This window comes from Haliotis cracherodii, unplaced genomic scaffold, assembly GCF_022045235.1.
Source record: "Haliotis cracherodii isolate W230 unplaced genomic scaffold, xgHalCrac1.p SCAF_23, whole genome shotgun sequence".
Classification (NCBI taxonomy): domain Eukaryota; kingdom Metazoa; phylum Mollusca; class Gastropoda; order Lepetellida; family Haliotidae; genus Haliotis; species Haliotis cracherodii.
In genome coordinates, this window is record NW_027266279.1 from 3,739,687 (window position 1) to 3,753,814 (window position 14,128).

Below are 14,128 nucleotides of genomic sequence, written 5' to 3' on the forward strand. Positions count from 1 at the left end.
CCTAAATTATTCGAGAATGAACATAAAAAATGGTTTCCTTTTTCTGCCAGTATACTTCATTCTTACCGAAGCTCCAACAAACAATCCTTTTCCATTTCTCCATTGTATCAGCCAATCAGCGATCTTGTCAGGGTTAATGTACATGTGTCTACATTGACGATAAACCCTTCCTCGTCGTCGTCGTCGTCGTCGTCGTCGTCGTTGTTGTTGTTGTATGGTTCTGCATTGCAGTTTCAAGCTCACTTTGACAAACACGAGCAGAGAATATGCTGTGGCTTCAATCGTCTCTGAAGACGGACGGGTCTTGTACATAATTGGCTCATGGGCGTCATGATACTCATCAGACCAAAAGTAGTACCCTGTGTGACAAATCTCAAGGGACTATTTTCTTGAAAACAAAGAGCTTTTTCACACATTTTTTTTGTTTCATTACATCAAGTAGTTTTCAAACCATAGTTATCAAATGGATACAGATAACCCACGGCTGGGGGCAACGGCAAAAATCCCACTCCTTCAAGAAAACATGGCACAGATATGTTCCTTTTGGCAAATGATAGTCCTTCAGCCCACATCTGCTGCCACTGTCCTAAGAATATCCCTGGTTTGATTATCCAGAGTATCATATCTCAATTCTACAATGATTAATGCCCTGGGATGATTCTCCACCAAAACTACATGCACGTTTGGAGTCCTGTTCACTATGTTAACAAGAGTCATCAGAAGATGACAAATCCCCCCGGCCCCCCAAAATTAAAAAGAACAAATCATCTGACTGCTACTTTAAGTCCAACTTAATGAGAGAATTTCTATCTCATCTGCCAGTAGTTAATGAGCTATCAAAACAATACTATGGCATTGGGATTCAGAACTTTGTATTTCTTTGTCAGGTACACGATCAATATGGTCCAGACAAATACACTACGATGAACAGAGTCAAAGTAAAATTTGCTGCCATGGAAAGGATAAAAGATATAAATATTAAACAACCCTAAATAGCAAATTTGACAACCTGGGCCAAAAGTGTGCACACTTTTAAGAAAGAGGCTGTATTAGATTTAGAGGTATGGTCCGGACAAACACACCACTATGAACAACCACACCACTATGACCAGAGTCAAAATCAAACTTGTTGCCGCAGAAACAGGAATCTTTAATAGTTTTTGAAATTCCTAAATAGCAAAAGGCACCACTTCAGCCCCTGATTAATACATGCACCAATTTTGGATAAAAAGCGTTGAATAGTTTTTTAGTTCTGTACCAGAAACAACACCTACCTCCATTTCATTTAAATCTAACTTGTTTCCATGGAAAGAGGAAAATAATCAAATTTCGAATAATTCCTATACAGCAAAAGACACCACTTCAGCCCTTGGTCAATACATGTAGCAGGTTTGGGTGAAAAGTCTTTCATGGATTTCAAGTAGTCCGGAAACAAAATCCACCACCCCTTTTGAAACTAGTCCAAACTGTTTCCATGGAAATTGAAAAAAATAAAAATGCCAAAAATCTGCAAATAGCAAAAGGCACCACTTCAGGATCTGTTTGATATATCTGCCAAGTTTTGTTGGAAGATTTTGAATGTTTCTTTTATTGTGCTTGGAACAAATCCATCACCCCTTTTGAAATTAAGTACCAACTATTTCCATGGAAATCGAGAAAAATAAAAATGCCAAACATCCGTAAATAGCAAAAGGCACCACTTCCTTATAAAATATGGAGAAACATACCGGTTCTGTTTCTGCAACCTCATTGATGATGTAGCAATGGCTGATTGACATCATGGCCTTAACCATCAGTGTACACTGGAGAATGGAGTATACAGTTTAACTTACCAGCTGCATTAGTTGTTCCTTTCCGTTTCAGTTCCCGCACTGCAGTCTCCCACGTTGAGTCAATATAGTTCAGCTTTTGTCTGGCATAGGTCACCTTGGCCAAGGTCAGTGGGGTCATATTTCGTAGCCTTGATCTCCTGGACCACCATTGCTCAAAGCTGCTCCTTTGTCTGACAGTTTCTTCCTTTGAATAGAAAGGATTTCTCATTGATATTTGGACGAAAAAATCATTTCGCACTAAAATTGAGGATTTATCCTACCATTTGAAAAAATGTTTCTGTATTATTAAATGATCTGTTGATTGAAAAGAAAATCAAAATGGAAATATGAAAGCATTTTCTCAGGTACAGCAGTAATATGCACTCACCATTCAACAGATACGACAAAACAACAATGTTGTATAAAGCATATCTCAGTTCCCACACATCAATCTAGACAGTGGTCCCATGTCATTGACAGCCTCATCCAGGGCTCTTATGCAAAATTACAGGCCCTCTGTGAGTCTATTTTACTTAGAGAGATTCATGTAATGAAAGTTTCACACAGTTCATACGGAATAACAAAGCCCTACATGAGGACATTATACTCACAGATATCCGATGGGAACAGCTGAAGGACGATATAAGCACCTCAGCCAAGAGTTGTTGTTCTTCTCCATCAATGTACTGAACAGAAGTACACATTGGCCATGAATCTAACCATATCAAGAAGCGAGTGAGTTTGTGAGTGAGTGAGTGAATCTTGGAGTGAGTGGCTGAGGTACCACAATTGGCTGAGCAAAGTTTCCGTCAGAATCCAATAGTCATGAGCACGATTGGTTTGTTGTTTAACGCCGCACTCAGCAATATTCCAGCTATATGACGGCGGGCTGTAAATAATCGAGTCTGGACCAGACAATCCAGTGATTAAAATCATGATTATCGATCCACGCAATTGGGATCGATGACATGCATCAACCAAGTCAGTGAGCCTGATCACCCAATCCCGTTAATCGCCTTTTACGACAAGCATAGTCACCTTTTACGGCAAGCATGTCATGAGCACAAAAAATCCAAGATTGACCTTGGTTATGATTTTTGGTCTCTCAGATCTACCTGGATCAATGTTCATCTTTCAGCCCACACCAAGTTGACACACCATGACATAAATGAAATAATGTTCAAAGCCATGTTAAATACAATTCAATGTCTCCCCCAATTAATTTTGCATAAACATATGCAACAATAAACTTTGATGAAAAACACAACAGACATTGCAATAAATCACAATTTTTGGATGAACCTGGGATGTGAACCAAGGACAGTTGGGCTGTGCTTCTACTGTTATGTTTCCCCTCAATCATTCACCCACCCATACTGTTTAAAGCAGCATTAAACCAAACTCACTCATTTACACATGCACTGACAGAAGAAATTCCTTGACCTCTCATAATATTTGCGATGCATATTCTGTCAATAAGCATAAAAACCCCTCAAAGAAGCATCAGTGGAAACAGTTCCTGCAGCAAGACAGTCAGGGTTTTTTTTTCACAAAGCATTGAGCCCAAGTTTGACTCACCAACTCACTGATCTAATCCCATCACCAACTCACTAATCTAATCCCATCACCATCTCACTGATCTAATCCCTTCACTAACTTACTAACCTAATCTCATCACTAACTCACTGATCTAATCCCACCACTCACTAATCTAATCCCATCACTAACTCACTGATCTAATCCCATCTCTAACTCACTAATCTAATCCCATCACCAACACACTGATCTAATCCCATCACTAACTCACTAATCTAATCCCATCACCAACTCACTGATCTAATCCCATCACTAACTCACTAACCTAATCTCATCACTAACTCACTGATCTAATCCCATCACTAACTCACTAATCTAATCCCATCACCAACTCACTAATCTAATCCCATCACTATCTCACTGATCTAATCCCTTCACTAACTTACTAACCTAATCTCATCACTAACTCACTGATCTAATCCCACCACTAACTCACTAATCTAATCCCATCACCAACTCACTGATCTAATCCCTACACTAACTTACTAACCTAATCTCATCACTAACTCACTGATCTAATCCCACCACTAACTCACTAATCTAATCCCATCACCAACTCACTGATCTAATCCCATCACTAACTCACTAATCTAATCCCATCACTAACTCACTGATCTAATCCCACCACTAACTCACTAATCTAATCCCATCACCAACTCACTGATCTAATCCCTTCACTAACTTACTAACCTAATCTCATCACTAACTCACTGATCTAATCCCATCACTAACTCACTAATCTAATCCCATCACCAACACACTGATCTAATCCCACCACTAACTCACTAATCTAATCCCATCACCATCTCACTGATCTAATCCCTTCACTAACTTACTAACCTAATCTCATCACTAACTCACTGATCTAATCCCACCACTAACTCACTAATCTAATCCCATCACCAACTCACTGATCTAATCCCTTCACTAACTTACTTACCTAATCTCATCACTAACTCACTGATCTAATCCCATCACTAACTCACTAATCTAATCCCATCACCAACACACTGATCTAATCCCATCACTAACTCACTAATCTAATCCCATCACCAAATCACTGATCTAATCCCATCACTAACTCACTAACCTAATCTCATCACTAACTCACTAATCTAATCCCATCACCAACTCACTAATCTAATCCCATCACTATCTCACTGATCTAATCCCTTCACTAACTTACTAACCTAATCTCATCACTAACTCACTGATCTAATCCCTTCACTAACTTACTAACCTAATCTCATCACTAACTCACTGATCTAATCCCACCACTAACTCACTAATCTAATCCCATCACCAACTCACTGATCTAATCCCATCACTAACTCACTAATCTAATCCCATCACCAACTCACTGATCTAATCCCATCACTAACTCACTAATCTAATCTCATCACTAACTCACTGATCTAATCCCATCACTAACTCACTAATCTATTTCCATCACCAACTCACTGATCTAATCCCATCACTAACTCACTAACCTAATCCCATCACCAACTCACTGATCTAATCCCATCACTAACTCACTAATCTAATCCCATCACCAACTCACTGATCTAATCCCTTCACTAACTTACTAACCTAATCTCATCACTAACTCACTGATCTAATCCCATCACTAACTCACTGATCTAATCCCATCACCAACTCACTGATCTAATCCCATCACTAACTCACTAACCTAATCCCTTCACTAACTCACTAACCTAATCCCTTCACTAACTCACTGATCTAATCCCACCACTAACTCACTGATCTAATCCCATCACTAACTCACTGATCTAATCCCATCACTAACTCACTGATCTAATCCAATCACTAACTCACCGATCTAATCCCATCACTAACTCACTAACCTAATCCCTTCTGATCTGATCTAATCCCAACACCAACTCATTGATCATGCGCATATGCCAGTCCGATCTAAAGCCAAGCGCCAGGCAGGGTAACAACAAGTACCATCTTTTTACTTCTTATGGAATGACGCAGCCGGGGATCGAACCCCCAACCTAATGTTCACTGTACATACGCTCTATTGCCAGACTACGAAGGCGGTTTGTTTCAAAGTTAGAATGAGGGCTGTTACACCACAACTCCCATCACTAACCCGTGGATCCTCGTCTTCAATCTCGAAGCCTCCTGATGGGGAACCCCTGACCTGATTCAGCAACCACTCGTACCCTTCCTCCAAAATGTGTTCATCAATGTTCAGCACTGCACGGGTGGAACACAGAGTCTTCAGCACAAATGTTGTAAACCTGAAGTGTTGAACAGAAGATGATGTGTTCCGGCTGTATGGTGTAATTCATAAATATTTGGGGAAAATGCCACACAACTGCCTTGCTTTTGCACCATACACTAGTAAATGTATACTGCTCAAAATATTATAAGCTTATTTAATTTCGCCTCGTAGAATCATAACACTCAATCAAGTCCCAAGTTGTAGCTTTATCATAATTCAAAATGTCAACCCCAGATAATAATTCTCACATACTCACCGACCACCTCACTCACCCACACATCTACTACCTCACTCCTACAGTCACTGGCTCACCCATTCACTATCTCACAAACTCACAGACCACCTCACTCACCCACACATCTACTACCTCACTCCTACAGTCACTGGCTCACCCATTCACTATCTCACATACTCACAGACCACCTCACTCACCCACACATCTACTACCTCACTCCTACAGTCACTGGCTCACCCATTCACTATCTCACAAACTAACCGACCACCTCACTCACCCACACACTGACTACCTCACTCCTACAGTCACTGGCTTACCCATTCACTATCTCACAAACTCACCCACCACCTCACTCACCCACACACTGACTACCTCAGTCCTACAGTCACTGGCTCACCCATTCACTATCTCACAAACTCACCCACCACCTCACTCACCCACACACTGACTACCTCAGTCCTACAGTCACTGGCTCACCCATTCACTATCTCACAAACTCACCTACCACCTCACTCACCCACACACTGACTACCTCACTCCTACAGTCACTGGCTCACCCATTCACTATCACACAAACTCACCCACTACCTCACTCCTACAGTCACTGGCTCACCCATTCACTATCTCACATACTCACCTACCACCTCACTCACCCACACATCTACTACCTCACTCCTACAGTCACTGGCTCACCCATTCACTATCTCACAAACTCACCGACCACCTCACTCACCCACACACAGACTACCTCAGTCCTACAGTCACTGGCTCACCCATTCACTATCTCACAAACTCACCCACCACCTCACTCACTCAACCACCCACCCATCTACTACCTCACCTACCCACCATCCATAAAACCTGCCCACTATGTATTTTGAGGCAGTACAGTCTAATATTCCAGCTTTATGATGGCGGTCTGTAAATAATCGAGTAATTGACATTATGAGCAGCGATCTATGCAATTGGGCAATGTTGCCTATTACAACAAGCATACTTTAACATAAACAGTCATATCACTAAGACAATCGTAACACCCGCACCTTAACATAGACTTACGACAATCACAGATCTATGATCGCTCTGAGAAACTGGACCCTGGTGTAAAAGCTACTTGCATTCACCATACAGGGGGGCACGGGTGGCCCAGTCATATAAGGTGTCGCAATTTGCTATGCAGAGTTGCGTCCCTTGGGCACATTAGAAACCTATGATTGTGGGTTGGAATCCCGGTTTGCCCTGATTATGTTTCTACCCATGCTCGTGGGTTTCACCAAAGTGGTAAACATCTAAGACCTGCATCACTTCAGGCTTTCCTCCCACATCAAGCTGACACGCCGTGATATAACTGGTTAAACCCAACTCACTCACTCACCATACAGATGGCTCGGGTGTATAGTCTTCGTCGATTTCCTCCAGGCAAAATGCACCATCACTGGTTCGATATTTCAGCAGCTCAGCCACGCCTGAAAGAACATGGGCTAGTAACATCTGATAAAGCTTGCAGTCCAAATGTGCCGACATCCCATATCTTGTCAACATAAATTTGGTTCGAGGCCAAGTTGGACAAGCATGCACTGCTAAATATAACTGTTCACAGTTGCCTTACTGCCAATCCTTACCTGTATTGTAGCCAAGTGATCAAAACTCAATGACGATGTTTATCGCTAACAAAATGGATTTCTTTAATTTAATTTCTTTAAAAGCGTACTTTGCACTTTTTGTCATTACTGTGAGTAAGAGTCCTTACCAACAGGAATGGCTTGTTTTTACTGTATAAATATAAGATAACATGCAGCTACCCTTGTGTAATTAATAATCACAATATTTTGTGATTTCTCTTTTTAGCGGTGCGGACCATGGTATGCATATCTGGTTATATCATGATTGAATCTGTCAATTCTCTAAAACATCATTCTGTTGAATGATGGCCAGTGGCAGATGCATATCGATAGTATTATTGTCAAAGTTAGACCAATGATTGACTGTTAAGAAGCTTGACATATCGTCTTGAAAGGAATAGCCTCCAAACTTTATGTAACTCATTTATTTGACAATCATATGACCATGGGGATTACATTAGAAATAACTATACAAAGAATCAAGAAATGCTATAAGAAAAAAAACCTTCATTTAGATGCATTAATAAATAATTGTTGATTTGTCAGAAGAGTGACTCATTCTAAAATATATAATGAAACAGGCCAGTTATTTCATCTCTAAGGTAATAAATGTGTGTCTTTCATTAAATGTTAACAGAACGTCATATCTAATTCCAGTAAATGTGTGGGTCAGTACCACACATGCAGCAAGTTCCCCATACTCCAAATTCCATTTTGCTGTACAGAAACAGATAAAACATCATATACAGCTCGGCTAAACTCGACTGTAATATGTTGAATGCCACTCTACAATGAACATAATTTTTGTCTTTACTTAAAAAACACACTCATAATAAAAACATATCAAGCAAAATAAATCACATAATCAAAATATATGGAACTAGAGTACTCAGATTACTCATCGTAAACTTCAACTTGGTTGTTGCGACCTAAATGGGCACAAATTTGATCATGTTATTATAGTCATATGTCAACTTGTAGCCAAGTCCTCCATTTCTGTCATGGTTTTTTTCTAGAATAGGAGATACATTATAACAAATGGGAATTCAGATTTGCTGGATACATTAAATTTCGACATTATTGATTCTGTACATGTGTATTTTACCCAGACAATTTCCGTAGACTACCATCATGTTATGTCGAAATTAAGTTACTACCATTTCATTGGAATAAAATATTTTTAAAGAAAGCATTCTCTCTCTCTCTCTCTCTCTCTCTCTCTCTCACACACACACACACACACACACTTATGTCGAAATTAAGTGTTACTACCATTTCATTGGAATAAAATATTTTTAAAGAAAGCATTCACTCTCTCTCTCTCTCACACACACACACACACACACACACACTTATGTCGAAATTAAGTGTTACTACCATTTCATTGGAATAAAATATTTTTAAAGAAAGCATTCTCTCTCTCTCTCTCTCTCTCACACACACACACACACACACACAGAGACACACACACACTCACCATATCGTATGTGGAGTCTTCCCTTGTTGAGCACTTCAGGGGTCAGCGAGTTTAGTCTTGACAGATACTGTAAACCATAGCAGCTCGGCGCCAACTCCATCATCAGGCTGTCGGCGCTGTCGAACGTGGATGGGAATGTGCTGCCAATAACGATGTTGCTGATGACGTCACCAAGTAGATCTCCTGTTGATCGATAATTAAACTTAATGATTTACTTCATTGATTTACTCTACTGACAGACAAAGTAACTGTGCTTCATGTTAAGTTTGACAAAAATATATTTATACTGAAATTTTGGAGATGTTAATTACAGCAGAACAACACTCATGACTTGCCACAGGCCAGTTGTCCACGTGGGACGTCACTTGAACAAGAAAACAGTATTCTGGTGGTAACACTAATAATATTGACATTGTTAACCGAATGGTCTCACCACCCATCTTTTCGGGCATGTTGTTCTGTCACTTATTACCAGGTATGGCTTCAGTCAAGGAATTTGTTATGATGAAATATTCATAAGATTAATTACCAAATATTATGAGGGTATTTTCAATAACATAAAATTTACATAACATGAAGTTACAGTTATTTTTTTCTGCAAGTACACATGTTAGCATGGGTGAGTTCTAGGAATGGGACAGCAATTCCCAGCCTGCTCCTGAAAGCTGATGCACCAAGCAGTAAGTCTATGAAACCACTCCTCGTCCCATATACAACAGTTTGAGTTGTGCGAGAACTCCTTTCTCATTTAAACAACATGCACAATGCAAAGGAGGAGGAGGAGGAATGAATATGTGGATGAATATGTGGATAGCTCACACGATGGGCAGATGGATGTGACAGCTCACCTGGTGGGTAGATGGGTATGACAGCTCACTTGGTGGAGAGATGGGTGTGATAGCTCACCTGGTTGGGAGATGTGTGTGACAGCTCACATGGTAGAGAGATGGGTGTGATAGCTCTCCTGATGGAAAGATTGGTGCAATACCTCCTATGGTGAAGAGATGGGTGTGATAGCTCACCTGGTGGACAGATGTGTGTGATAACTCAAATGGTGGGGAGATGTGTGTGATAGCTCACCTGGAGGAAAGATGGGCGTGATAGTTCACCTAGTTGTAGCTGTACAAAAACAACCTGTCGTAAATCTATGTCATGGTATGGTAGTTACCACCTTCTTAGCCAAGATAGCTTTGTACAACAGTACCCTGGTGGAAAGATGGCTGTGATAGTCAATGTGGTGAAGAGAAGGGTATGATAGCTCACCTGATGCAGTAATATGTATGTTTTCTGATTCTGGGATAGCCTCATCTGGAAACGCCATATGTATGCGGGTTTCCTGGACATGTCTATTTACCGATTCTGTAACATAATGTTGTGCAAATGGAAACAAACCGAATAGGTATACTAAACAATATAATTTCCACACTATAGAAATTTAACAGCATTTTTGTAAAAAGACTTGTGATGATCTCTCTACTCACATATCTCATAAGGGATACTGATAATATTAAAACATATTCCTTTATTAAACACATCCCTATACACATTTCCTGATAATACAAATTCTTCATGTAACACATTCCCTGATTTACACATCCCCGATTACACACATCCCTGATTATACACATCCCTGATTATACACACATCCCTGATTATACACATCCCTGATTATACACATCCCTGATAATACAAACATCCCTGATTATACACATCCCTGATTATACACATCCCTGATTACACACATCCCTGACTACACACATCCCTGACTACACACATCCCTCATTACATACATCCCTGATTATACACATCCCTGATTACACACATCCCTGATTACACACATCCCTGATTATACACATCCCTGACTACATACATCCCTGATTATACACATCCCTGATTATACACATCCCTGATTATACACATCCCTGATTATACACATCCCTGATTATACACATCCCTGATTACACACATCCCTGATTACACACATCCCTGATTATACACATCCCTGACTACATACATCCCTGATTATACACATCCCTGATTATACACATCCCTGATTATACACATCCCTGATTATACACATCCCTGACTACACACATCCCTGACTACACACATCCCTGATTATACACATCCCTGATTATACATACATCCCTGATCATAAACATCCCTCATTACACACATCCCTCATTACACACATCCCTGATTATACACATCCCTGACTACACACATCCCTGATTACAAACATCCCTGATTATACACATCCCTGATTACACACATCCCTGATTATACACATCCCTGATTACATACATCCCTGATTACACACATCCCTGATTACATACATCCCTGATTATACACATCCCTGATTACACACATCCCTGACTACACACATCCCTGACTACACACATCCCTGATTATACACATCCCTGATTATACATACATCCCTGATCATAAACATCCCTCATTACACACATCCCTCATTACACACATCCCTGATTATACACATCCCTGACTACACACATCCCTGATTACAAACATCCCTGATTATACACATCCCTGATTACACACATCCCTGATTATACACATCCCTGATTATACAAATCCCTCATTACACACATCCCTGATTACACACATCCCTGACTACACACATCCCTGATTACACACATCCCTGATTATACACATCCCTGATTATACACATCCCTCATTACACACATCCCTGATTATACAAATCCCTGATTATACACATCCCTGATTATACAAATCCCTCATTACATACATCCCTGATTACACACATCCCTGACTACACACATCCCTGATTACACACATCCCTGATTATACACATCCCTGATTATACACATCCCTGATTACACACATCCCTGATTATACAAATCCCTGATTATACACATCCCTGATTATACACATCCCTGATTATACACATCCCTGATTATACATACATCCCTCATTACACATATCCCTGATCATACACATCCCTGATTACACACATCCCTGATTATACAAATCCCTGATTATACACATCCCTGATTATACACATCCCTGATTAAACACATCCCTGATTACACACATCCCTGATTACACACATCCCTGATTACACACATCCCTGATTACACACATCCCAGACTACACACATCCCTGATTATACACATCCCTGATTATACAAATCCCTGATTATACACATCCCTGATTATACACATCCCTGACTACACACATCCCTCATTACACACATCCCTGATTACACACATCCCTGACTACACACATCCCTGACTACACACATCCCAGACTTCACACATCCCTGATTACACACATCCCTGATTACACACATCCCTGATTACACACATCCCTGACTACACACATCCCAGACTACACACATCCCTGATTACACACATCCCTGATTACACACATCCCTGATTACACACATCCCAGACTACACACATCCCTGATTACACACATCCCTGACTACACACATCCCTGACTACACACATCCCTGATTATACACATCCCTGACTATACACATCCCTTATCACACACATCCCTGACTACATACATCCCTGATTACACACATCCCTGATTATACACATCCCTGATTATACACATCCCTGATTATACACATCCCTGATTACACACATCCCTGATTATACACATCCCTGACTACACACATCCCTGATTATACACATCCCTGATTACACACATCCCTGATTATACACATCCCTGACTACATACATCCCTGATTACACACATCCCTGATTACACACATCCCTGACTACACACATCCCTGACTACACACATCCCTGATCACACACATCCCTGATTATACACATCCCTGATTACACACATCCCTGATTATACACATCCCTGATTATACACATCCCTGATTATACACATCCCTGATTACACACATCCCTGATTATACACATCCCTGACTACACACATCCCTGATTACACACATCCCTGACTACACACATCCCTGACTACACACATCCTTGATCACACACATCCCTGACTACATACATCCCTGATTACACACATCCCTGATTATACACATCCCTGATTATACACATCCCTGATTATACACATCCCTGATTACACACATCCCTGATTATACACATCCCTGACTACACACATCCCTGATTATACACATCCCTGACTACACACATCCCTCATTACACACATCCCTGATCATACACATCCCTGATTACACACATCCCTGATTATACACATCCCTGATTACATACATCCCTGACTACACACATCCCTCATTACACACATCCCTGACTACACACATCCCTGACTACACACATCCCTGATTAAACACATCCCTGATTATACACACATCCCTGATTACACACATCCCTGATTATACACACATCCCTGATTACACACATCCCTGACTACACACATCCCTGATTACACACATCCCTGATTACACACATCCCTGATTATACACATCCCTGATTACACACATCCCTGATTATACACATCCCTGACTACACACATCCCTCATTACACATATCCCTGATCATACACATCCCTGATCATACACATCCCTGATTATACACATCCCTGATTACACACATCCCTCATTACACACATCCCTGACTACACACATCCCTGACTACACACATCCCTGACTACACACATCCCTGACTACACACATCCCTGACTACACACATCCCTGATTAAACACATCCCTGATTATACACACATCCCTGATTACACACATCCCTGATTATACACATCCCTGATTACACACATCCCTGATTATACACATCCCTGACTACACACATCCCTGACTACACACATCCCTGATCACACACATCCCTGATCACACACATCCCTGATCACACACATCCCTGATTATACACATCCCTGACTACACACATCCCTGATTACATACATCCCTGATTATACACATCCCTGATTACACACATCCCTGACTACACACATCCCTGACTACACACATCCCTGATTATACACATCCCTGATTATACATACATCCCTGATCATAAACATCCCTCATTACACACATCCCTCATTACACACATCCCTGATTATACACATCCCTGACTACACACATCCCTGATTACAAACATCCCTGATTATACACATCCCTGATTACACACATCC

General features: G+C 40.7%; 1 protein-coding gene across 1 annotated transcript in view; it reads right to left on the reverse strand.

Annotated features, from left to right (window-relative positions):
- The window catches only part of LOC139471525 (complement C3-like), an 87,187-nt gene that overhangs the window by 21,399 nt on the left and 51,660 nt on the right, over window positions 1-14,128 (reverse strand). The window contains exons 21-27 of the mRNA XM_071253902.1: window positions 10,256-10,351; window positions 8,993-9,175; window positions 7,269-7,359; window positions 5,524-5,674; window positions 2,423-2,497; window positions 1,833-2,016; window positions 67-359 (exon numbers count right to left, since the gene is read on the reverse strand). Coding sequence (XP_071110003.1) covers window positions 67-359; window positions 1,833-2,016; window positions 2,423-2,497; window positions 5,524-5,674; window positions 7,269-7,359; window positions 8,993-9,175; window positions 10,256-10,351 — 1,073 coding nt within the window. The remainder of the gene's footprint in view (window positions 1-66; window positions 360-1,832; window positions 2,017-2,422; window positions 2,498-5,523; window positions 5,675-7,268; window positions 7,360-8,992; window positions 9,176-10,255; window positions 10,352-14,128) is intronic.